The 25,534-nt window shown below is 34.7% G+C and overlaps 1 protein-coding gene across 1 annotated transcript; it reads left to right on the top strand.

The window, feature by feature from the left end:
* The first annotated feature begins 3,935 nt into the window (after nucleotides 1–3,935).
* Nucleotides 3,936–22,052, top strand: LOC134804322 (uncharacterized). Its single transcript, XM_063777331.1, has 3 exons — nucleotides 3,936–4,234; nucleotides 13,116–13,244; nucleotides 13,329–22,052. The coding sequence occupies exons 1-3, from the start codon at nucleotides 4,219–4,221 to the stop codon at nucleotides 21,734–21,736; spliced, it is 8,553 nt and encodes a 2,850-aa protein (XP_063633401.1). The 5' UTR covers nucleotides 3,936–4,218; the 3' UTR covers nucleotides 21,737–22,052.
* Nucleotides 22,053–25,534: the final 3,482 nt, after the last annotated feature.

Here is a 25,534-nt window from a genome sequence, read left to right as displayed (position 1 = left end):
AAGGGGGACTATAGATTTTTTTAAATATTTGGTAACAAAGGCAATATGGTTATCAGTCAAAAATTTTGACTGATAACCATATTGCCCGGAACGTATTTTTGGTTCGTTTTTATGGCTTATTCCCACTAGTTACCATCAAGTTCTTACCAGTGGTAACTACTGGGAATTTTTTCCCACCCTTTGCCATTGGTAACTACTGGTAAAAATAATTCCCAGTAGTTACCACCAACTCGGTTTGGTGGTAACAACTGGGAATTTTTGTTCCCAATAGTTACCACTGGTAAAAGGTGGGATTTTTTTTCCCAGTAGTTACCACCAAAATTGCCGCACGGCCTGATTTAATCGGACAATTTAATCACATTGGCGAAAAATTGACCCCGTCTGGACACGCCTTTCATCACTTTCCTCAATATCAAGCCCCCTCCAGACTATGCGCGTGAATCGCGGGCGAAGCCGCGAATGCGAGTGTGGAGTCGATTTCGCTGTCTGCGAAAATCGACTCCACACTCGCGTTCGCGGCTTCGCGCCATGATTCGACCACGAGTGTGGAGGAGGCTTCAGAGAGCCTACCGCGAACCACGTTCGACGTATTGCCTCTCTGTCACACTTAAATACAAATTTACAAGTGCGACAGAGAGGCAACACGTCAAACGTGGTTCGCGGTAGGCCCAAAGAGAATATAATCACTACGTTTTAAGAGACGGGACTTCTATACTAGCGACTTGATTGGTCTGTGTATATGTTTGGTTATCCAATCATTACCAACATGTACGACAAAGAACTGTCAAAGAACAATAGTACCAACATAACATACTTAAATAGTGTAGTATGCTACACGCTTGCGAATTTTATCGATATCGGTTGAAACATGGGCCCCTGTCAACAAATTTCGTACTCGAAATCAGGTTAGAATCGAGTCCACATTTAAGTCGTATGTTATATATAGTGTTCTTTGAGTGGACTAATACATGGTTGGACTTAAATGTGTATTTGTTAAAATAAAAATATGTAAAATGATTTTTTTAAATAATTTAATATAATTAATTTAAAATACATCCCGACGGTTCGACGATCCACAGGTAACACAGGAAAATGTGTGTTCACCTGATTAAATGATTTTTTATCTATTATATTCTTGAATAATAAAATTAAGTCTTCCATAACAACTTATTTGACCCACTGCCTGCATCTGAAAACATTTAATCATTAAAACAGAGACACATACATTTTCTTATATTTTAGGTTAAAATCTTAAATAATAGGGAATATTACGCAAAACTCTGCGTAGGTAGCGCCACTACCACTATCTGTCACAATCTGGGGGTCTACCACGAAACAAGAAAATCGAAATTTCGTTATCTAACCCTCTAAGAGTGATAGAGATATCACTCTTGCTTATTCGAGCGATAAAGATGGAGATAACTAAATTTCGATTTTCGCGTTTACCGGTAGGCCCTTATTAACAAACCGCCTTGATGCATCAATGTCATTATTATTTATAGTCTGTGAAAACTTGTCAAAAAACAGTTTAAGGCAGAGTATGTATAAGTTAGTCTATGAATTTTCTAGAGTCGGTAGTGCTGCACTCTGGCGGCAGAACATTGCAGTAATATCCCCTATTACTAGATTCCAAAAATATATAATATAATGTCCATTCCATTAATACACAGATGATAGATAATTTTCCACTAAAAATATTCGGAGAAATAATTATAGTCATGTTGTATGCAAGTTACCAGGAAATTCACTCATTTTATTTTATTTACTATTTACATTGATAAAAAATCAGGCTGCAGTCGATATCGATACTTCGTATCGATACTTGTAGTACATCCCTAGTTCACAATGAAAGTGGATATGAAATATCTAAAGGCCCCAGTACACAATGGGCCATCGCCGGCCACTCCAAGGGACGCATTTATGGCTAATCTTTACTTTATGGACCGTCGATTTGGAGGGTGTGTTGGGTATGGGGGAGGTAGAGGGTGCAAAGGGCTACCCCCCAGTCCAACCCCCATGGCGCGGAACCCCATGGTTATGGAGATATTCATGGTTAAAGTTTGTATGAAATTACTATGAAATAAAGGAGAAATGTCATAGCAGATGTCGATAGGTGCCGTTTTGTGTTAATTTATATTACCTTTTATACCACACCACCATCCTCAAGGTCACCAAAATCTAAAGGTCACGAAATCTTATGGTCACCAAAATCTCAAGGTCACCAAAATCTCAAGGTCACCAAAATCTCAAGTTCACCAAAATCTTTGGTCACCAGAATCTCAAGTTACCCAAAATGTCAAGGTCACTTAAAACCGAATCAGAGCACCCCACTATCCACGTGGTCTTGTCTGTCCTACCCCTAGAGAGCAATTCCAAAAACGGAGGCGCGGAGGGAGGGCAGCCCTCGCCCGCCGTGACGGAGCGCGGGAACGAGCGAGGCGAGCGGCTGAGGCTGGTCGCCGAAGGCGACCAGTAAGCCGAAGCTGCGGAGCCGAGTGTAGTGAGCGTGCTTAGTCACGCGAGGGCGGAAGGGCTGCTCTTCCGCAGCGCCGGAGCTAACCCAGATTCAACAGCTTCGGGCGAAGCGCGCCCCCCGTCACCCCGCACCCCCTCCCCCTTAAAATTTTGCTGTAATCCCTTATTTCATAGTAATTCCATACAAACTTTAACCATAGATATCTCCATAACCATGGGGTTCCGCGCCATGGGGTTTGGACTGGGGGGTAGGCCTCTCATCCCCTATCCCCTCCCCCCCCCTCCCCACCCCAAAAATCGACGGTCCATAAAGTCAAGATTTACCCGCATTTATGCGTTAGAGGGAGCAAGTGATATTGCTATCTCATTCTACCGCATGGCTGCGTCCCTTGGAGTGGCCGGCGATGGCCCATTGTGTACTGGGGCCTTAATTTTCGATGTGTTTATAGCCTGCTACACCAAAATAAGGCTAAAAGTATCTAAAGCAATACTTACCGGTCTTCATCTAATGGAAATTTCGCCATAAACTTCCTTTTCTGCGATTATCGCGAGTGTATCAATTTCCACATATTTCACACTGAAACAACTTAGTTTTCGGTGGCATTTAAACAAAATCTATAGACTCACTGTATGTTCTTATCACGTTTGACTGTTTTGGAAAATAACGAAGGCTTTTAAAAAAGAAATTGCTAGAAATACGTAATAAAATCTACGAACCGCCATGACAAACAACAAAGCAATGTGGCTGACAGTTGACATGACAGATGAATAGCACTGGCGTTTTATTTTGTTTATTTTTGGCTATGGCTAAGCCACTATAGTCCATACAAAACCTTTTTTTGATCCTAGTTGCGTCAGCCTGTGTAGGACGGTTCGTAATCCGCAACCCCCATACACAATCCCACCCAACGAGGCGGACTACGAGGCGGACTACAAGGTAGGAGTGTGAATGGGGTGCTTTAAAGCCGTAACAGACTACCGCACCGTACCGCGACCTTGGTGCGCCGCACTGGCTTGCTGCGTCTTTCTCGCTCTAACTTATAGCTGCGTCCTTAACGGCACGTACGGCGACAACTTTATAGTGGTAACAGACTATCGCACCACACCAAGGTCATTGTGCGAGCCGCGAACACGAGAGTGGAGTCGATTTCGCTGACTGCGAAAATCGACTCCACACTCGCGTTCGCGGCTCCGCGCCGCGATTCGCGCACGAGTGTGGAGGAGGCTTAAGAAGAAACCGAGAAGAAAATTCCATATAAAGAAAAAAAAGGAAAATTATTAAAAACAATAAGAAAAAACGGCCAACTACGGCCACCTGCAAAAATCGAAAATCTGTTATCTGCCTCTCTATCTCTATCGCTCTTGCATGTTCGAGCGATAGAGATAGATGAGGAATCGAACGAAGTGGCCTTCTGATTTCCTGTTATTATTATTCAACATTATTATTAATCGAACGGATAAGTCGCTCAATAATTAATATAATTAACAGAAAAAATAACATTCTACTACTAATATTTAGTGATTAGTAAATGAATCTGTATAAATAAGACTTTGAATATTTTTACGCGAAAAGACAAACGCTTCATGGATCGTAAACTATAGGCGGGCACTTGGCACTCTAGATGTTTCTACTTTCTTTAGGTAGTAAGTAAATAACACAATAACACTAGTAAATAGATCTTCATCAAGTTCATCACATCACAGATGGAAAGTGGCTGATGAGTAAATATGCGTCATGAATAAATGCGGGAAAGAAGCGGTAAGTTCGTTCTATTTGTTTTAAATTCCAAATTTTTGTATTTTATATGATATCGTGTCTGTCATTTTTAGCACACAATTCAAAGGTTTTTACATTTGGTCAATTTGGTTGGTTGAATTTTAGTTATTGGTAACGGCATATTTGCATACAATTTCACTGAGCCACCACTGAATTGTATTCATGAACAGAAGAAGTTTAGTAGACAGTGCTTAAGATCAATTCCATCTTTGAAATTAATTACTGATTATAACTCTGTTTTCAAAATTACGTACTTGTAACATTCTTGTCAATAAAGTCAGAAGTTAGGTTATATATACTGAGCGCCACTTGCACCACCCCACTAACCCGGGGTTAACCAGTTAAATCGTTAACCTAATGTCAAATTGTACTGGTAACCATGGTAACGCAAAGGTGTAACCGGTAAACCCCGGGTTAGTGAATGGTGCAAGTGGCCCTGAGGTAAGTATGGCCGTGGGATAAGTGTGGCTGGCATTTATAATGGGACCTGTTTACACATTGATTGATGTTAATGTTTATTATGAGTTCATAGATTTGCTACTTGATACTTATGATTAGTGGCAAATGTATGATCTCGCACTAAACACTTAATCAATGTGTAAACAGACCCCAGTATGAAGGCCAGTCACACTTACCCCGCTGCCAGACACCTACAGTTGTGCCATTCTAGAAAATGTGCTGCCTTTTGTAAACGGAGAACTTTCTGGAGAACACAACTATACACACACCCATATTGACCTTGTTTCATTTTGGATAGTTTTGTGTCTTGTTTCTCTTATAATCTCAGGTTACATTACATCATCCCCAGTGAAACATTGTATGTCTAGTGGTAGTACAAATTGGTCTATAAGATCAGACTCAAAATAGTTCTCCCATATTACTTACTAAGCAAATTGATATAATTTTAGTTACATATTTATATTAATAGTAGGATGTGGCAAATAAAATAATACAATAATAGGGTAGTACAAAGGATTTTCTGTTCAGGATTTGGAGCATAATGAAAGTTTGTACTTAATTTTTAACACAAGTATCATTCTATGAAATAGGGGTTGAAAAGAGGCTTCTCATTATGATATACCATCCAACTCATTTAGATTTGAGATTAATACATTAGAGGGGCATTCAGATTAAGTTAAAATCAAGCTTATGAATTTGATGTCAAATACATCAATAATTTAACATTTTTTTTTATATTTTTTGGTGCATACTAATATCTTAAATAAATAAATCACCAAATGCACATTTCGAAACTAAATTATTAAAAACAAGCGATTGTAAACAAATATAAGTAACATATTACATGATTTAAGTCAAATGAAGTGAAATCGTTATTATAATTATGACTAAACATAAAAAGGCAATTAAATTTATTCATTATTAGTGTCTGCAGGAGCGGTGGCAAATTTCACAAAGCTTGTGTCGGTCATGAACGAAGAACTATTAAGAATGAAATCCCATAAAGAACCAAATGGAACTAAATCTTTTTGCACACTCTTAATGGGTATTTAGGTCCATTAGTTCAGTGGGATTGGTGAGCGCTTGACATGAGTGAAACAAAAAATAAACTGAACGAAATGGTTAACAGTGACGCTGGCACGTGTCTAAAAGACTGAACTAGTTTGACCAATTGACCAAGAGTGGAGCGCTCTCTGTAGTGACTGAGCAGGCACAACCCTGAATTTCACACAGAGGGCAATGGAGTTGTTATCTATTACTAACTTTTTAAGATTGAATAAATTATTTATTTACCTGAAGTAGTATAACATTACTCGTAAATTGCAAGTACTTAAAACTATTTATTTTCCTTAAACGATTTCAGGAACATGGAAATGTTATGTTGTAAATGTTTTGTGTTGTTATCCAAATTCTCTTAACAAATATCACCATTAATCAATCTGATATTTTCTTACTTTAAGCAACCTTCCTTAATGCTCGCAAGATAATTATAGGAAGTATTATGCAAAATTAATCATTTAATCGTTATTCGTTTAATCATAAACATACTTAGGCGACTCCATTTCCCTCTGTGAAATTTGCCACCGCTACTCCGGACTCTATTCATTATACATATCAGGATATATCAGGGTTGTGTTTAATACAGCTATAATTTCTATATTCTATTCTAAAGTCTAACGGTATAGCACTGACCATAACCCCTCTCGCCATTGATCAAGCACATGTAATACATTTGACTTCACATACACTTGAATATAATGAGACTAGGGCTATAGGAGTACCAACCATAATCAACTGATTAACATAACTAAACAATGATATCTGAATATTCCAATGCATAATAATAAAATAAACAATCCTAAGAACCTAAGAAGTTTTTGGCAAAATTTTCATTTTTGTTACAAGCTTTTATCGCTGACTGTACTTTTTTTCCACAGATAACTAATACTCATCGAGACAATTCTAAAAATCCCAAACACAATAAAATTAGGTTGCGTTGCGTTGTTTTTAACAAGAGACCTCCTGTCTCCATCATCAGATCAGCTCCATGTACCATAAAATAGCATTGTCACCCGACTTACACATGTATGTAAATTTTCAGCTTCATCGGAAACCGGGAAGTGGGTATAATTTAATTTGACCCGTACAAACATACATAGGTACATACAATGCAAGTTAAGTAAAAGCTTGTAATAAAGCAATATAAAAACCGGGCAAGTGCGAGTCGGACTCGCGCACGAAGGGTTCCGTACCATAATGCAAAAAAAAAAAACAAAAAAAAAGCAAATAAAAAAACGGTCACCCATCCAAATACTGACCACTCCCGACGTTGCTTAACTTTGGTCAAAAATCACGTTTGTTGTATGGGAGCCCCATTTAAATCTTTATTTTATTCTGTTTTTAGTATTTGTTGTTAGCTGCAACAGAAATACATCATCTGTGAAAATTTCAACTGTCTAGCTATCACGGTTCGTGAGATACAGCCTGGTGACAGACGGACGGACGGACGGACGGACGGACGGACGGACGGACAGCGATGTCTTAGTAATAGGGTCCCGTTTTACCCTTTGGGTACGGAACCCTAAAAAGCGAAAGTACTTAATTTTGAATTTTTATGACAGTCCGATGGTTCCAATAATGAACCTATAGTGATCATAATGGACGACAAAGTCAAACACATCGGTCACACCAATTTATTATTGTAAACATTTTTCATGCCTTCTGTGGTGACAGTCCTACATTGACTTACTGTTCTATACTTTGTATTTGTTGTTTTATTCTAACCTAACATAACCTAACTTAGTAATTTTCATGCAATAAGAAATTGCAGTTCTAACCTAACCTACTTTCTATACTTAGCGCCACTTGCACCATCCCACTAACCCGGGGTTAACCGGTAAAGCAAAAGTACTTAATTTTGAATTTTTATGACAGTCCATTGGTGTCAATAATGAACCTATAGTGATCATAATGGACGACAAAGTCAAACACAGCGATCACACCAATTTATTATTGTAAACATTTTTCATACCTTCTGTGGTGACAGTCCTACATTGACTTACTGTTCTATACTTTGTAATTGTTGTTTTATTCTAACCTAACATAACCTAACTTAGTAATATTCATGCAATAAGAAATTGCAGTTCTAACCTAACCTACTTTCTATACTTAGCGCCACTTGCACCATCCCACTAACCCGGGGTTAGCCGGTAAAGCAAAAGTACTTAATTTTGAATTTATGACAGTCCGTTGGTGCCAATAATGAACCTATAGTGATCATAATGGACGACAAAGTCAAACACAGCGGTCACACCAATTTATTATTGTAAACATTTTTCATGCCTTCTGTGGTGACAGTCCTACATTGACTTACTGTTCTATACTTTGTATTTGTTGTTTTATTCTAACCTAACATAACCTAACTTAGTAATATTCATGCAATAAGAAATTGCAGTTCTAACCTAACCTACTTTCTACACTTAGCGCCACTTGTACCATCTCACTAACCCGGGGTTAACCGGTTAAACCGTTAATCCAGTGTCGAATTGTACGGGTAACAATGGTAACTCCAGGATGAACCGGTTAACCCCGGGTTAGTGGAATGGTGCAAGTAGCACTTAATTTTTGTTGTTTTAATCTAACCTAACATAACGTAACTTATTGTTTACATGGTGGTGAAACTTGTAACTAAAATTGCTGTTCTAACCTCCTAACCTAACATACTATTCTACACTTGGCTTTGTTGTTTTGACGAAAGGAAATTACATGTACATATATTGCATAGGTATTGTCAAGTCAATACTTGAATCAATTGTGATACACATGTAAAATGAATGTTGATAACATTAGTATGTCATACTTAATAATTTAAATTAAACATTTGTGACGTTCCACGGGTAAAAGAACTGGTAAAGGTTATGAGGGATTTTGGTTATGGTATTAGATGTTTTGTAAAAAGGTGAAATAAAAAAACATTTTTTTGCGCAAATCATAATGTGTAACGTTTATTTACTTGTTTTTATTTTTATTGTATAATGTGGTTATGTAGTTTTAAAGTTAAGTAGAAAAGGTACCTCACTGCGGAGAGTTATATCTGAGGTTATTCAATCTCAAAGCCACTTCTCTCCCATAGCAGCCATATTTATATTTTATACCATCATCACCCCAGAATATTAGTTCATCCTCGCTTTTGCATCACCATCATGCCCCATCATATACTTAACTAAAACAAGCAAAGAGGATAGGGATGATGACACATGTTAAATTTTATAACAAAATCTAGTAAAATAGATAGCAAATGAGCAATTTATCACAATAATGTGGATATTAAAATAATATATGGAAATAATACAAATAAAGGACCTGAAAGTTTCAAATTTTAGATTCTTTTTAACTTCCAAAAAGGAAATAAGTAAGGATACCATTCCTTTCCTTATTCTTTACATTTTATCCTATGCTGCCATCTACTCGACTGTAAGCCAAAGGTATGGTGCAATCTTTTCGAGCGATGGCGCTATAACCTGCAGCCTACTCTCGAATAGATGGCGTTAATATTAATATTTTACAAGTTAACACATATCAGTGAAAGAATAATGATCAAAGTCAAATGGCGTTCTAACAGTTTTAATCTTCTGTCGAAAGGTAGCAGTAAATGTACTGTAGCTACACTAGTTACAAAATTTATAGTTACATGACAGTAACTCTCTAAGCAAGGCACCTTTTATAGGAATATTTATGAGGAAGATCTAATTATATTTAGGGACGTTTATTATAAAATTCAATTCAATTTATTTATCATGACACAGTTACACAGTTACAGTGACACAGTTAGATTTACAGTTGTCATGGGTACATGTCAATGGATGGGGTGTTATAGGTACATATAGTAGCTATCAAGTGTATTTACACTTAATATATGGTCTACCACAATATGGCATGCAAAATCTTAGACTAACGCAATAATAAAATAATAATCTAATTATAATTACAATTATCACATTATCGAAATATTCATTCAGATTATAAAATGGTCTTATCAATAGAAATATTTTTTCTTTTGAAAAAGTCAATAACATTGTCACATTGTCTAATGTTTTAATTTAATAAATTATAAATTTAATTCCAATGTATTTCAGACTTCTTTTAAAATGTAAGTAAATAATTTATCGTGTTGTTACACGCAAATCGGGTTTTATTATTATAAACAAAAATACAAACAAACTACACTCTTGGTCAAATTTAGAGGAACGCAAAAGAAAAAATAGTTTAATCACTAATTTCGAAATACTTTAGGTGCTGTAATTTAGTAATTACTTAGACCTTTTTTTCTGCGTTCCTCTAATTTTGTCCATGAGTAGGTATATAAAACGATATCACTGTCAGTATTTTATGTTTCACAAATATTCGAGTGGCCTCGTGTTCTCAATCTATATACATTTGATATAAAGAGCCTTTTTCTCAAACAGATATCGCAAGCATCTTTGGTCCTACGAAATCATTTCTATATTTTCAAGTTCGTTACATTATAGCTGATTATAGGTAACAAAACCTTTAAATAAACTTAAGACCTAAAACTACTTAAACTTATTTTTGGACCTATCAGGATTATATCTATTAATTTTTATTATAAAACACAATTGGGAGAAAACGATAACAACAAAATATACAATACAATACAAATACTCTTTATTGCACACCTCAATAAAAGAATACAATATAAAAGAAAACAGAAATACAATCAGATACAATAGATAAGAGCAATATACTTTCTTAGAAATAAAAGTCTAATATGTATTTGTAATGGTTTTATGAATATTTATGTATTGCATGGCCCTTATTGAACTTACTCCTTGTTTAAGAATGTTGTTCTGCTATATTTATTCTCAAACCTTAACTAAAATGGTGGACTGTACAAATAATTAATATAATTATATTAAAAGCATTCAATAACACGACAGATTGCTATACACCGTGTTTTTATTGAATTCCGTTAACTTCGGGGTATAGTTAAGTACGTTTATAAGAACTAAATGGCATAGTTAATTAAAAAAAAAAAAAATTTTGTTTTCCTTTTTGTTTTTTTTTTTTGTTTAAAAAGTAATTAAATGTAGCATATAGCGTTGTTGTAACACGGGCATTACATTGAACTCAACCAAACAATTGAAATCTGTGACATATCAATGTCATTTCGTACATCAATCGACCGAGATTGTACTTAAGTTTAGTAGCAAATGTATGAACTCATTCTAAACACTAATCAATATGTAAGCCGGCCCTAAGGCAAGTGTACACGCTTGTAGAGGCCTTATAGGAAAAAAATAAATTATGGATTATCTCCGAAATGGACTTAATTAGAACATCGGTGTCTTTGAGAAAGTTACTTGATTTAAGCTCAGGAATGCACCCTTGAAATTAACGGAAATAAAAAAAAACACGGTGTATAAAAATTTGATAAACATGTTTGTTGTCTACTTAATACGAAATATATTAAAAAATTAAATACAACACATGTAGGCTATTATCTCTTGTTTGCAAAAAATAAAAGCATATTTATGTTAATATCATGGTACTCTTTGTTAACACATGTTTTAAGTATGGAAATATAACTGAAATATACAGGGTGACCTTAGCCATTGGACTATTGGACAAACCCTGAAATCCCACGTATGGTTACTTCTCAGAAATGCTCTAACGGTAATATTTTTTAAATTAAAACAAAAGATAAAAAAAATAATTATCAAACAAAAGTTATTTCCAATAATCGACAACAAAAAGAAACATACTGTATTAATCATTGGAAGTGCTTTTGACAATTTGTTTGAAAATGTGCAGCAATGATGACATTTGTCAAAAGTCAGAATCTTATTAATGTCGTAAATAAAAAAGATAATCAAAACTGTCGAAGAAGGTCTCATACTATTTATTACCTCAAGAGTTACTAACACATACAGGTTGCTCCAATACGTGTGTCTTACCAATACTTATGTACGGAAGCCAAACCTGGGCCCTCACCAAGCACCAACTGAACAAGTTACGTATCTGCCAAGTTTCCATGGAACGAAGTATGCTAGGAATAAGAAAAGTCGATCGGATAAGGAACCAGGTCATAAGAAGCAGAACCAAGGTGCATGATATTGTAACAAAAATTAGGAGACAGAAATGGAAGTGGTCAGGCCATACCAGCAGAGGCATAGATAAATGGAGTAAAAAAGTGATCCAGTGGTACCCAAGGGGCTGCAAAAGAAAAAGAGGAAGGCAGTTCAAACGATTGGATGATGACATCAGCCCTGTTGCTGGTGCCACATGGAGCAGGGTCGCCAGAGATAGGAACGAATGGAGAAGACTGGAGGAGGCCTATGCCGACAAGCGGGCACCCAAAACATTTAATAGAGAAAAAAGGGAAGAGCAAACAAACAGCATTAATAAGGGTGCCACGACAAAAAGGCTATAATAAAAAAAAAAACAGGTTGCTCCAAAGTAAAAAAATCGTAATTTGTTAATTTCTTGGTAACCGCTACACCGATTGTTATGATACTTTGTATACTGGTTCTAAATACCCTAATGCATATGTACATTTCGGCTTTGTCCAATGGCTAGGGACACCCTGTATATATAAAGCACATTTAAAAGAGGTTTTTAGTAAAACAAATAACTTTAGGCACATCTATCTATCCATTACACTTAGTGTTAATGTTTAGTACAATTTTCAGCGTTATACGCCATGTAACACAGGTCCCCAACTTGTATTCATACATTTATTCACGGTCAGTACGCTTTCCAGAAGCTTTTATGTATCTGCTAAAACAGTGGAATTTAACTGAATTAGCACATTTTCTTTGTGTTTTTTTTTTGTACTCCATGGTTACCAGATTCAGAGTCTTAAGTTACCGCTATGTTGCCTTATTTAAAAAATATATAAATAAAATTATTTTATCATGGAGGGTAGACATACCCTTCATAGATTTTATGAACATAGATAAAGATAGTAGACTTAGGCGCGTACAATTAAGTTTTAAGTCCCGTTTTATTATCAACAATGTGTAAAAATCGTGAGTTTAAATCAGAGTTTGGACCAATGTTGCTGTAGCTAAATATTTTTATTTTTAAGTTGCTGGCAACTCTTTGTTTCATGCCAAATGCCAAACCTCGAACAGAAGCTTAAGAAGCATACGTATTAGTAGTTCCTAAAACTATATAACATACGCTATCTATTAGTGAAAGAATGGAGTCTCTATGTCAAATTTTTTTAAATCTTTGAAGTTGCATGATTGAAAAAACGACAACGCAGAAAAGATGGTTAAAGTTTAGGACGAAGAAAATACATATCGGATTGTATTGTAATAACACTTACATTATATTTTATACAGTGATATTTATTGAAACTTTGTTTATTTTTTTGTTGCAGTTTTTAAAATGGCAGATGATTTTGATAAAGAAGCTCCGGATGTAATGGAGAATCAAATCATAACGGAAAACCCGCTTGAGTTTTCTGTAATTGTTATAAAAAAAGAAGTCCTCAATTTTTACGATAGTGGTAAATGTTCACTAAACTTATCGCCTTATTGAATTAATGACATAAAGTGACTAATTAATTAATTAATTATTATTTTTCTTCCAGAATTTGAATCTACAACAAGTTCAGTTCAAGATAGAAAACCATATTTACAAGAGGAAATTGTACCAAATTCCTTTGATGCTCTAAGCTCAGAAATTCCTGACAGCGACATATATCAAGATGATCTTCTCAACTCCAACAAAATTATATTTGGGTCTAAGTCGAACTTAGTTTCCGATGATGAAGACCATTGTGAATATTCTGATAAACTTTATCCGGAAAATGAGCTGTCCTTCGCAAAGGATCCAAAACTCCATCCAGATTCAATAGACGAAAACTATTTTGAAGAGTTGGTAACATCTTACGAACCAAAGGTTGAGTTGCTTGATATACAGTCTTATTTACACAAATCGAGAAGATATTGTGCCACTTGTGGAATTTTATTTCCAGAACTTAATGCTTTTGAGAAGCATGTACGAATATATCACAAAGCGAGTGACTTAAATAAACGCCGTATATATAAATGCACAATTTGCGACAAAAAATTCGTTACGCCTCAGGTCTTAAGAAATCATAGAAGTAATATTCATAAATTGAATAATGGAAAAATATTACAAAGATCAAAATACAGACGTGTCTTGGATAAAACGACGCAGCAACATAGATGCACAATTTGTGCGAAAAATTTCGTTGCACCTCATGTATTAAGAACGCATCTTATTAATATTCATAAAATTAATTATGGGGGAGTTCCACGTGAAATAATTCAAAATACCGAAAACAATACTACGAAGGAGTTAGATAGTCAAATTGTGAACCATGAACAAACTTTGGGATGGAGTAATACATGTTTTCATTGCAAAAAAACATTTGATACACAGAAGTGTCTCATTGAACACTTGTACGATATTCTACAGATGAAAAGAAAAAATACAGAAATTGTTCCAGTATTGAAGTCAATTTTGTTTAAATGCAATAAATGTGACATCAATTTTACTTCATCACAATTTGCAGCAAACCATGCTGAGCATATGGAAATGTTAATTAATTGGAAGTGTACTATCTGTAATCGAATATTCAAAAAAGAAGATGCTTTAAGTCACGAAAGACAGCATTCGGTTTCGAACAACTTCTTAGTATACAATTTGGGTGATCTAGATGTCACTAGAATTTTATACAAGTGTTCTAAATGCGCAGTACACTTTACTGAAAGTAACTTTCTTTATCATTTCCGAGACTGTGGTCTAGAAGTTTCTAAACCCATACACTGCAGAATTTGTAACATGTCATTGGATTACAACATAATAACCTCTCATGAATCTGAAAATCATACGGAACCTAACTATTATACTATTATCGAAAGTGATGTAATTTCAGATAACCCGGTGAAGTTGACGGCAAATAAATATCAAGAAAAGGATAAGTTACAAGAATTAAATGAATCGTTGTGTGAAGCGAAAGTTGTTTTACAAAGAATCGATTCGAATAAAGTCAACAAATCTAATTCTGTAAAATGGTCCTCCGATCAGTCTCTCAGCGATCTGGAATCCAGTACTTACGAACAAACTAGTAATTCGCCACAAAAACTGCAGAAAGATACCAATGCCTCTGGATTTTGTTCAACTGTAGAAACTACAGTAAGAAATCAAAAAAAGATTGATTTGCGTCCAAAGAATCATCTAACATATTACTACTGCGAGACTTGTAAATGCTTCGTAAGCAGATTAAAGAAAAAAAACCACTTAGAAGCACGCTGTAAAGAAAAATCCAAAGGGACTTGCAAACGATGTGGTCTTACGTTCACTACTGCTTCTTTGATGACACACAGAAGACTACACAAGGAAAGGAAAGACTTGACATTGAAGAGTTTTAAATTCTTTAACCTGTACAACGGGCAGCCCATTAATCCTGCCAAGCCTGAATTTGTAAATACAAAACAACCTATAAAAACGCAACTGGGAAGGCGTAATATGACATATTACTATTGTGAGACTTGTAAATGCTTTTTAACTAAGTTTAATAAAGCCGTATTCCATAAACGTAAGTTATGTAAAAAAATTGCCAAGGCGAATTGCAAGCATTGTGGCCTTTTGTTTACAAGTGCATCTATAATGACACATAGACGTCTACACGAGGAAATGAAAGACTTGACAGTGAAGAATTTTAAATTGTTTAACCTATACAATGGTCAACCCATGGATCCTCCTGTACTGGCACCGGAAATCATAAGTTTACAACAACCTGTGAATAATGAAACTGAAATCGGACATATAAAACGACCTGCGCATAATGGAGACAGGAGTACGAAGAAAGTTGTGAAATATTACTTCTGTGAAACTTGTAAGTGCTCCGTAACCAACCATAAGAAAAATGTCCACTTAGAGGCACGGTGCAAGGACTTAACTAAGTCGACTTGCAAATACTGTGGTCTAACGTTTACAAAAGCGTCTATGATAACACATATGCGACTACACAAAGAACGGAAAGGTTTGTCATTGAAAAGTTTTAAGTTTTTTAATCTTTACAATGGCTTGCGCATGAGTCCTCCAATACGTGAAGTTATAAATTTAAATGAACATGTAAAAACACTCAGTGATTTGGAATCCAGTTCTTACGAACAAACTAGTAATACACCACAAGAACTGCAGAAAGATAACAAGGCCTATGGATATTGTTCAGCGACAGAAACTACAGTAAGACACCAAAAGAAGCTAGATTTGCGTCAAAATCGTAATCTAACATATTACTACTGCGAAACATGTAAATGCTTCGTAAGCAAAATAAAGAGTAATATCCACTTAGAAGCACGCTGTAAAAAATTTCGTAAAGAAACTTGCAAACTATGTGGTCTTACGTTCACTACTGCGTCTTTGGTGACACATAATCGACTACATGAAGAAAAAAAGGACTTATCTTTAAATAATTTTAAATTCGCTAACCTCTACAATGGCCTACCCATGAATCTTCCTGTACCTGGAAATGCGATTATAAAGGGAACTGTGAAAAATGCAGCTGAATTAAAAAAAAAAAAACGATCTGCGAAAAGTATCAAAAACTGGCAAACAAGGCGTAATCTTACATATTATTATTGTGAGACTTGTAAATGCTCCGTAACCAAATTTAGAAAAGAGGTCCACTTAGAGGCACGATGTAGTAAATTGACTAAAACGACTTGTAAACTCTGTGGTTTAATGTTTACTAAACAATCTATGATTACACATACGCGTCTACACGAGGAAAAAAAGGACATTTCATTGAAGAATTTTAAATTCTTTAACCTGTACAATGGCCAACCAATAAATATTCCTGTACTCGAGGTTGCAAAAACACCTTTACATAGTGAAGCTGAAGTTGTAAAGCGACCTATTAACGTAGAAGCTAAAGATGAATGCTTATTAGAACCTGTGAGCGACAATGATGACTTTGATAATGTAAACCGACCTGTAAACATAGAAGGAGAATATATATGTTCTAATCCACCAATAAACAATGAAGCTGATGTTGAAAGTATAAAACGTCTTTTAAACAATGAATCTCAAAGTGGAAATTTAAAGCCACCTATAAATATTATACCTGATGTAGAGAGTATAATATTGCCTGAAAACAACGATGATATGGTTATAAATACAAAATGCCGCTCAAACATTCAAGCTGCAGTTGAAAATATAATAGGATTAGTCTACAATGAAGCTGAAGTTGAAGGTGTAAAACAAACTATAAACATATCCATGAATCTTCCTGTACCTGGAAATGCGATTATAAAGGGAACTGTGAAAAATGCAGCTGAAGTAAAAAAAAATAAACGATCTGCGAAAAGTATCAAAAACTGGCAAACAAGGCGTAATCTTACATATTATTATTGTGAGACTTGTAAATGCTCCGTAACCAAATTTAGAAAAGATGTCCACTTAGAGGCACGATGTAGTAAATTGACTAAAACGACTTGTAAACTCTGTGGTTTAATGTTTACTAAACAATCTATGATTACACATACGCGTCTACACGAGGAAAAAAAGGACATTTCATTGAAGAATTTTAAATTCTTTAACCTGTACAATGGCCAACCAATAGATATTCCTGTACTCGAGGTTGCAAAAACACCCATACATAGTGAAGCTGAAGTTGTAAAGCGACCTATTAACGTAGAAGCTAAAGATGAATGCTTATTACAACCTGTGAGCGACAAAAATGACTTTGATAACGTAAACCGACCTGTAAACGTAGAAGGAGAATATACAAGTTCTAATCCACCAATAAACAATGAAGCTGATGTTGAAAATATAAAACGTCTATTAAACAATGAAGCTCAAAGTGGAAATTTAAAATCACCTATAAATATTATACCTGATGAAGAGAGTATAATATTGCCTGAAAACAACGATGATATGCTTAAAAATACAAAATGCCTCTCAAACATTCAAGCTGCAGTTGAAAATATAATAGGATTAGTCTACAATAAAGCTGAAGTTGAAGGTGTAAAACAAACTATAAACATTGAATCTGAGGTTTTAAATACAAAATACCCCTCAAACATTCAAACTGATATTGAATATATAAATCTAATTGTGAATAATGAGGTTGAAGTTGTAAATACCCCTATACATAGTGATGCTGAAGTTGTAAAGCGACCTATTAACGTAGAAGCTAAAGATGAGTGCTTATTACAACCTGTGAGCGACAAAGATGACTTTGATAATGTAAACCGACCTGTAAACATAGAACGAGAATATATATATTCTAATCCACCTATAAACAATGAAGCTCAAAGTGGAAATTTAATACCACCTATAAATATTATACCTGATGTAGAGAGTATAATATTGCCTGAAAACAACGATGCTATGGTTATAAATACAAAATGCCTCTCAAACATTCAAGCTGCAGTTGACAATATAATAGGATTAGTCTACAATAAAGCTGAAGGTGAAGGTGTAAAACAAACTATAAACATTGAATCTGAGGTTTTAAATACAAAATACCCCTCAAACATTCAAACTGATATTGAAAATATAAAACGAATTGTGAATAATGAGGTTGAAGTTGAAAATTTAAAGCGATCTATAAACATTGGAACTGCAGTTGAAAATTTAATAAGACCCATAAATAATAATTCCGAAGTTGACAATTTTGAAAACCCTATAATCAATGAAGCCGAAGATACAAACATTGAACTCCCTGTAAACAGTGAATCCCTTTCGAACAATAAAGCTCTAGATGAAAGTAAATATCGACATGTAGACAATGAAGATGAAAATATTGCACGACCTGTGAATCTTGGCACAACATTAATAAATCGACCTGTAACATACGAAGAAGACAACGATATGAGTACAAAGTTTAGTCAGAAATACTACTTCTGTGAAACTTGCAAATGCTTCGTAACCCACTTTAGAAAAAATACCCACTTACGGGCTCGTTGCAAGAAATTAGCGAAAATGACTTGCAAACACTGTGGTCTAACGTTTACCAACGGTTCTATGCTGACACATAGACGTCTTCACGAGAAAAAGGAAGACTTAACATTAAACAATTTTAAATTCTTCAACTTATACAATGGTCAACGAATGAATCCTCCTATACAAGAAGTTGTGGGCATTGAACAAAGTGAAGACCTCGAAGTTGTGAATATAACAAAACCTTCACACAATGAAACTGAAGCTCTACACTTAAAATTACCTGGAAACGATAAAGATTGGCGTACTAAAATTAATATGACATTATACTATTGTGAAACATGTGAATGCTTCGTAACTAAATATAAAAAAGTTTTCCACTTACAGGCACGTTGCAAGAACTTCACCAAAGTGACTTGCGAACGTTGTGGTCTAACGATTACTAGCAATTCTATAATGACACATATACGCCTACATGAAGAAATGAAAGAGTTCACACTAAATAATTTTAAAATTTTTAACCTTAACAATGGTCAACCTATGAACTCTCATACACTGGAAGTTCTAATTAAGAAACGGAATGTAAATATTAAAGCGGAAGTGTCAAGTATAAAACCTGCAGGTAAAGAAGGTAAAATCATAAATTTAAAACGATCTTTAAACATTAAAGCCAAACGTCCAAGGCGTAATCTAAGCTATTACTTTTGTGAAACTTGTAAATGCTTCGTGACCAAGTTTACAAAAAATGCACATTTACAGGCCCGTTGCAAGAGTTTTTCAAAAATTATTTGCAAACTCTGTGGTCTAAGGTTCACCAAAGCATCTATGATGACACATAAACGTTTACATAAGGAAAACAAAGACTTATCGGTCAAAAATTTTAAATTCTTTTATCTAAATAATGGTCAACCAATGAATGCTCCTGTATCTGAGGCGGTAAATAGAAATCGACTTGTGGACAAACTCAATCTGTCAAATTACTATTGTGAAACTTGTAAATGCTTCGAAACCGAGATGGGGAAAGGTGGTCACATACACGAAAATTGCATAAATATGGCAAAATTACCTTGCAAATACTGTGGTCTAATATTTAGTAGCGCTTCTTTTGTACTACATAAAAGTCTACATGAGGAAAGAAAAAACTTGACATTAAACAATTTTACATTCTTTGACCTGCAAAATGGAAAACACATCAATCCACCTTTACCTGAATATCCAAAATGTATCTCTTGTGCTGTACATTTTCTAACTATAACAGCTAAGAATAGCCACATATGCAGCGAAGTATCGTCTTTAACTTGCCATATTTGCGAAATCAAACTATCCGAAGCCGCTTTTAAATTGCATATGACTTTTCACCAATTTATAACAGATAACACTAAGATGATAGAATCAAATAATGTGCAATCTGCTAGCAGTGCTATTACTATCAGTTTAGATCAAATAGATATTGACCATCACGGAACTCTTAAAAACGTCACTAACACATCCAATGACGAAAGCCACGAAACAGAGTTACATAACTCCGTTGGGGTCGCCGAAGCGTCATTACTAAGTACTCCAGGTAGTATAGTATATATTTGTCGAAATTGTTCGGTTTCTGTTGATACATATGATAAAGCAGTAGAGCACAGTCAAAGACATTACGAGCCTGGAGAACATGTGACACAAACAATAGTTTGTGAGTTGTGTAACTTAAACATTGACGAAGCATGTTACATAGAACATCAAAATGTACATGAAAATGGAAGCCAGTTCAAATTGTTATATTTTGACAGTTATTATTTGCCTGCAGATAATAACTTGTGGGTAAAACATATCTTTCAAACTTTGCCAAATGAAAAAATCGTAGAAATTTTGAGAAATTCTATATACAGGTTCGAGTGTAGGATTAAGATGGATGTCATACAACAAGGAGATCCTAATTTAACTGTTTATAAATGTGATCAGTGTGGCTGTTTCATTGAACCAAGTTCTTTGTTTAAGCATTCAGATAATGCTTGTTTTAAGCTGAGAAATCATCCCTGTACTTTATGTGGTATACCTTTTAACTCGTCTGCATCGAGAATTGACCACGAACAAATTCACAATCGTCCTAACCTTACAATGGAGTCGTATAGGATAGTTGTTTTCAATCGGGAACGGGACTTGCAGATAAATCGTTCTTTTTGTTTGCGTAAAAATTACGTTTTATATAAATGCAGGAACTGTGATGTAATCATTGATAAACTTCGAGAAGATGTTCATAAATGTGACTTCACTAATGTAAAGGAGTGCCCAGATTGCGCATTGCTAATGAATATGACGGACTATGAAAGTCATGTGAATATGCACAAAGAATTTATCAGTTTTAATTATAGCAATATGAAAGTGATTCTCCTCGGCGAAGCGAATACTTTGGAAGTGACGAGTGAAAATATCTCAAAATTAAAATTCAAAGGAGCAATTTATGATTATAAAATGTTTGTATGTAATAAATGTGAGATTTGTATTAGGAATGAGGAGTTCATGCTTAAACATATCTGTCGTTTTGGAAAACAACGGTCAAAGTGTTTAAAATGTGGCTTGTATCTTTCTGTTGGAAGATTGAAGACGCATACAAGGTGTCATGAACAAGATCCTGATTTTCTTCGGTCGAATATGTACATAATCGCATTTGATCCGTGCATTTTTGATAAGAATAAAAATGACACTAAATTGTATAGCAAAGATAAAGACTCTGAACTCTCAGAAAGCGATACCGATTCTGATTCAGAAATTTTACGTGCAAATTATACAAGTACGGGCGATGATGCAAATACAGTAGGATTGACGACAGAACATATCGAAGAAGAAACTGCAAAGCTTTACAAGTGTACTTGTGAGTTGCATTTTTTAAATGAAGATGGTATATCTAGGCATTTTGGTGCGTGCAGAGCAAATTCCAATATACCTAAACTAAAATGCCAAAAATGTGACTTACTATTTACTCCAAATGTCTTGTTTACTCATCTGTTAGCTCATCACAATAATAATGGTCGCCGTTATAAGTATGATATAGTTGAATTTGATTCCAATCAAGGGAATATGATTCAGTAAACCATACTTTAAGATTGGCAAATTTTTTATCTAAAATATTCGATTCTAATACTGACTTTAAAAGGGCAAATCCAGATCTTTAGGTACCTAATGTTTATTACGAGTAGTGTCATATACATAGAATTAAGGATCTCTTGCTAACGCTTATAAGTCTTATAGCATATAAGGTCTAAGTAAAAATGTGTATATTTGATTTCCTATCTTAATTTATAAATAACTAAATGTATTGTTTTGCTAAGTAATCTTTGATAAACGTTCATTATTTGTTAAATATATATGTTCTAATATATAAGAAATGTTGATTAGTACCCATACCATCCATCGATGGTCATAAGTATAAATAAATAACACGTTTGCATTTTGTATTTGTTTTTCTTCTATTAACAACAGCAAAAACACTCATGATTTACATATTATAACTCAAGAAAATTCTCGTTCCAAAACTGAAGCGCTTACCTTGTGACAAATTGTACAAGTTGCCTTTAGTCGCACCTGGGCAAGCGAGAAATGTGCACGTGTTAACGGGGTGCCCCTTAATACGCCTAACATTAATTGTCATAATATGAATTCGCATAACTGATTTGACATAACATTGAATAGTCATAATAATAAAAAAGCATAACACTTATTGCTCATAATAATTATTTCGCATAATTTAAATAAACATTAATAACTATAACTTTAACTGTCACAAAATGAATTAGCATAATTTTATAAAGCGAGCCAATTAGATGGATAAGGGCAAAAACACAATAACTCGGTTAGGTTAGGGTCATTCGCTGCCACCTTAGCCTTCAATGTTAGGTATTTTTTTCTAACAGCCCGATAATAGATATGTTCACATCCTAATTAACTCCTCAGATCTAATTAAATAAATAAAACAATATATACAATCAACATTACTTTTGTCAGTGCCATATATAAATCGGTAGGATGGAGAAAACCGACCAAACTAAATTGGCTGCAATTGCTTCCAAATACCGCTTTTTGGTGACGTAACAATCTTTTTTCTTCCATTATATTTATACCATTTAATAATTATGCAAAGTAACGTTATGCTTAGTACATTTATCCCAAGTCATCGTTATGACAATTTACGTTATGCGCATTAACATTATGCGTACTCAGTTATGCGGAATAATGTTATGCAATTTAAAAGTTATGCGTAATATATGTTATGCCAATTTGAATTAGGAGTATTACGTTTCATTTCATTTCATTTGTTCATAAACAATAATACAATTGTGTCTGAATGTTACATTATTATCTAAATAAATCATGCCTATTTACAATTTACAAATATTCATTTACAATTTTACAATAATACCTAAAGTCATAATACATAATTGAGCCTATTATTAAAACTAATTAAAATACATATAGAACGATTAAATTACAATATGTCAAAAACCAATAAAATTTGTCCATAATTATTAACATTAAATAATAATATTTACTTAAAACTGATCAACACTATAGTAATTTTTTTCCAACAAATATACTTTTAGCTTCGATTTGAATTTCTTATGACATGTTATAGATTTGAACTCGACAGGCAACTTATTAAACAACTTCACTGCTTGAACTCTGGCAGTGTGCGAGACCACCCATATAACCATTCCAGTCGCAGAATCACAAAGTGGTAACTAAATGTCAGATGTGTCGTAACAGAGTCCACACAATGTGTCTAGAATTGTTTCGAAACAAAGTGTCGTCGCCGTGTCTACACTTTTCCGTAACAAGGTGTCGACACATTTGTGTGCACTTTGCGTGCGGTTTGCGACTAAATCTGACAGCACATTTGTGACAGCAAATGTCAATATAAAATACCTCTTGAAAACCAAGGTTTGTCAAACTACTATTAGTGTCTCGTGTGCTCGTAATTCTAGTAAGTCATCATGGGCAATGCAAATGATAATAATCGACCGAAACCATATAAACACCCAACACCCGTCAACCTTTTACAGAAAAGTTTTTAATTTTTAAGTTTTTAATGAATGCTCTAAAAGTTGTAGAGGGAAATGCTCGGAACACAATTTTTGACTCCGTAACTCGGTTTGACAAGTTAGGAGGTGAACATATCAAAAGTCCCCGGCTGTAGCCCTTGAGCGGGGGGGAGAGAGGGGGCTTTGAAGGTCCCATTTTCCCGTTTTTCGATTATATCTCGGAAACTATGCATCTCAGCGACATGGCCACTTATACAAAATGAAAGTTAATTTAATTTGTTACAAGTTTATTCAGTAAATTTTTTCGATATGTTGAATAGTTTTTGAGATATCCGCTCTGGAAAGTTTATTTAGGGCTCTCAATTTTATCTTGATATATCTATATCAGTGAAGGTGCTAGGCCGTGTTTGGTATCGTTTTCGTATAAATCTGGGGTGCTGAATCCATTTAAGATATCACATTGACACCATTCCACAAAATAAAAATAAATCTTTTTAGGGTTCCGTACCTCAAAAGGAAAAAACGGAACCCTTATAGGATCACTCGTGCGTCTGTATGTATGTCCGTCTGAATACACAAAATAGTTCTTTACCTATAGACGACAGGAAAACCTATTAGAAATGTGCAGTCAAGCGCGAGTCGGACTTAATGTACGGAACCCTTAATACGCGAGTCCGACTCGCACTTGGCCGGTTTTTTGAAACTCTTCTTGACGCTTAACCGCTGAACCGATTTCGTTGAAATTTGGTATAGAAATAGTTTGCGTCCCGGAACAGGACATAGGATAGATCTTATAACCAAAATCATCTTTTGAAGGTGTGAAAAGTGGCGTGGAAATTTGTACGGGAAATCAATAACCGCTGAACCGATTTATATGAAATTTGGGATGGTCTACATCTTTGATTTAGTTAAAAATGATGAAAAAACATGACTTCAAACCTAAACTTAAACAGTATTAACTTCAAGAAGTCAATTCTGAATTCCCCCCTACACCTCATTTCACACCTTTAAAGGATGATTTGTGAGATAACTTATTATATCCTGTCTCGGGACTCAAAATATATGTGTACCAAATTTAAATTAAAACTGTTCAGCAGTTTAAGCGTGAAGAGGAGTTTAAAAGAAAGTATTTTAATAAGTTTATATGTTTTTACTTCGGAATGGTGACAATGTGATACCTTAACTAAATTTGGTACTGCGAATTTATACGAAAACGATACCAAACATGGCCTCGTAGCTTTACTGTTGTAGAAGTCAAAATAAAATTGAGAGCCCTAAATTCTTATTACTTGGCCAAACTTGTGTAGAAGGAAAAGGTAAAATAAAAGTCTTCGGCAGGAATATAAGACACAAATATATATTTTTTTTGCGTTACTATTTCATTCATAAAATATAAACATACCTTGATTATACTATTCTAGTGAGATCCTCATAGATAAACAAAAACATTTACTTAGAAAATTACAAGGTCGAAATGTCACGGAACTTGTGAGAGTAATATGTGAAAAATAAAAACTTTTATGACAAAAAAAATCTGGACACAATTTAAGAATCATCCAATTGCGTCGAGAAATCATCTGTATTTTTGCTTGTTTCATTACCTCCTCGCTTCTTTTTTGTCCTTTGTATTCTGTAGCAATTTGTTAGATCTGAAAATAAAGATAACTTGCGTCGTCACGGATGTCGATTTATAGGTTTTAGGGAGTGCAGAATTCGAAAACGATGATCATTTTATAATCCAAGATGGCGGCTACGTATTTTGTCATAAAAGTGGAATCCAAAATGGTTATCATTTTCTAAATCTGCGCCCCCCAAAACCTATAAAACGACACCCATGACGACTTTTATGACA

Source organism: Cydia splendana, chromosome Z, assembly GCF_910591565.1.
Source record: "Cydia splendana chromosome Z, ilCydSple1.2, whole genome shotgun sequence".
NCBI classification, from domain to species: Eukaryota; Metazoa; Arthropoda; class Insecta; order Lepidoptera; family Tortricidae; genus Cydia; species Cydia splendana.
This window is presented reverse-complemented; position numbering and strand designations above follow the sequence as displayed.

Bases quoted from the DNA above. Each gene is read 5' to 3' on its own strand.
- LOC134804322 (XM_063777331.1), top strand. The intron at 13,245-13,328 runs GTAAATGTTCAC...TTTTTCTTCCAG, and splicing joins CCTCAATTTTTACGATAGTG to AATTTGAATCTACAACAAGT.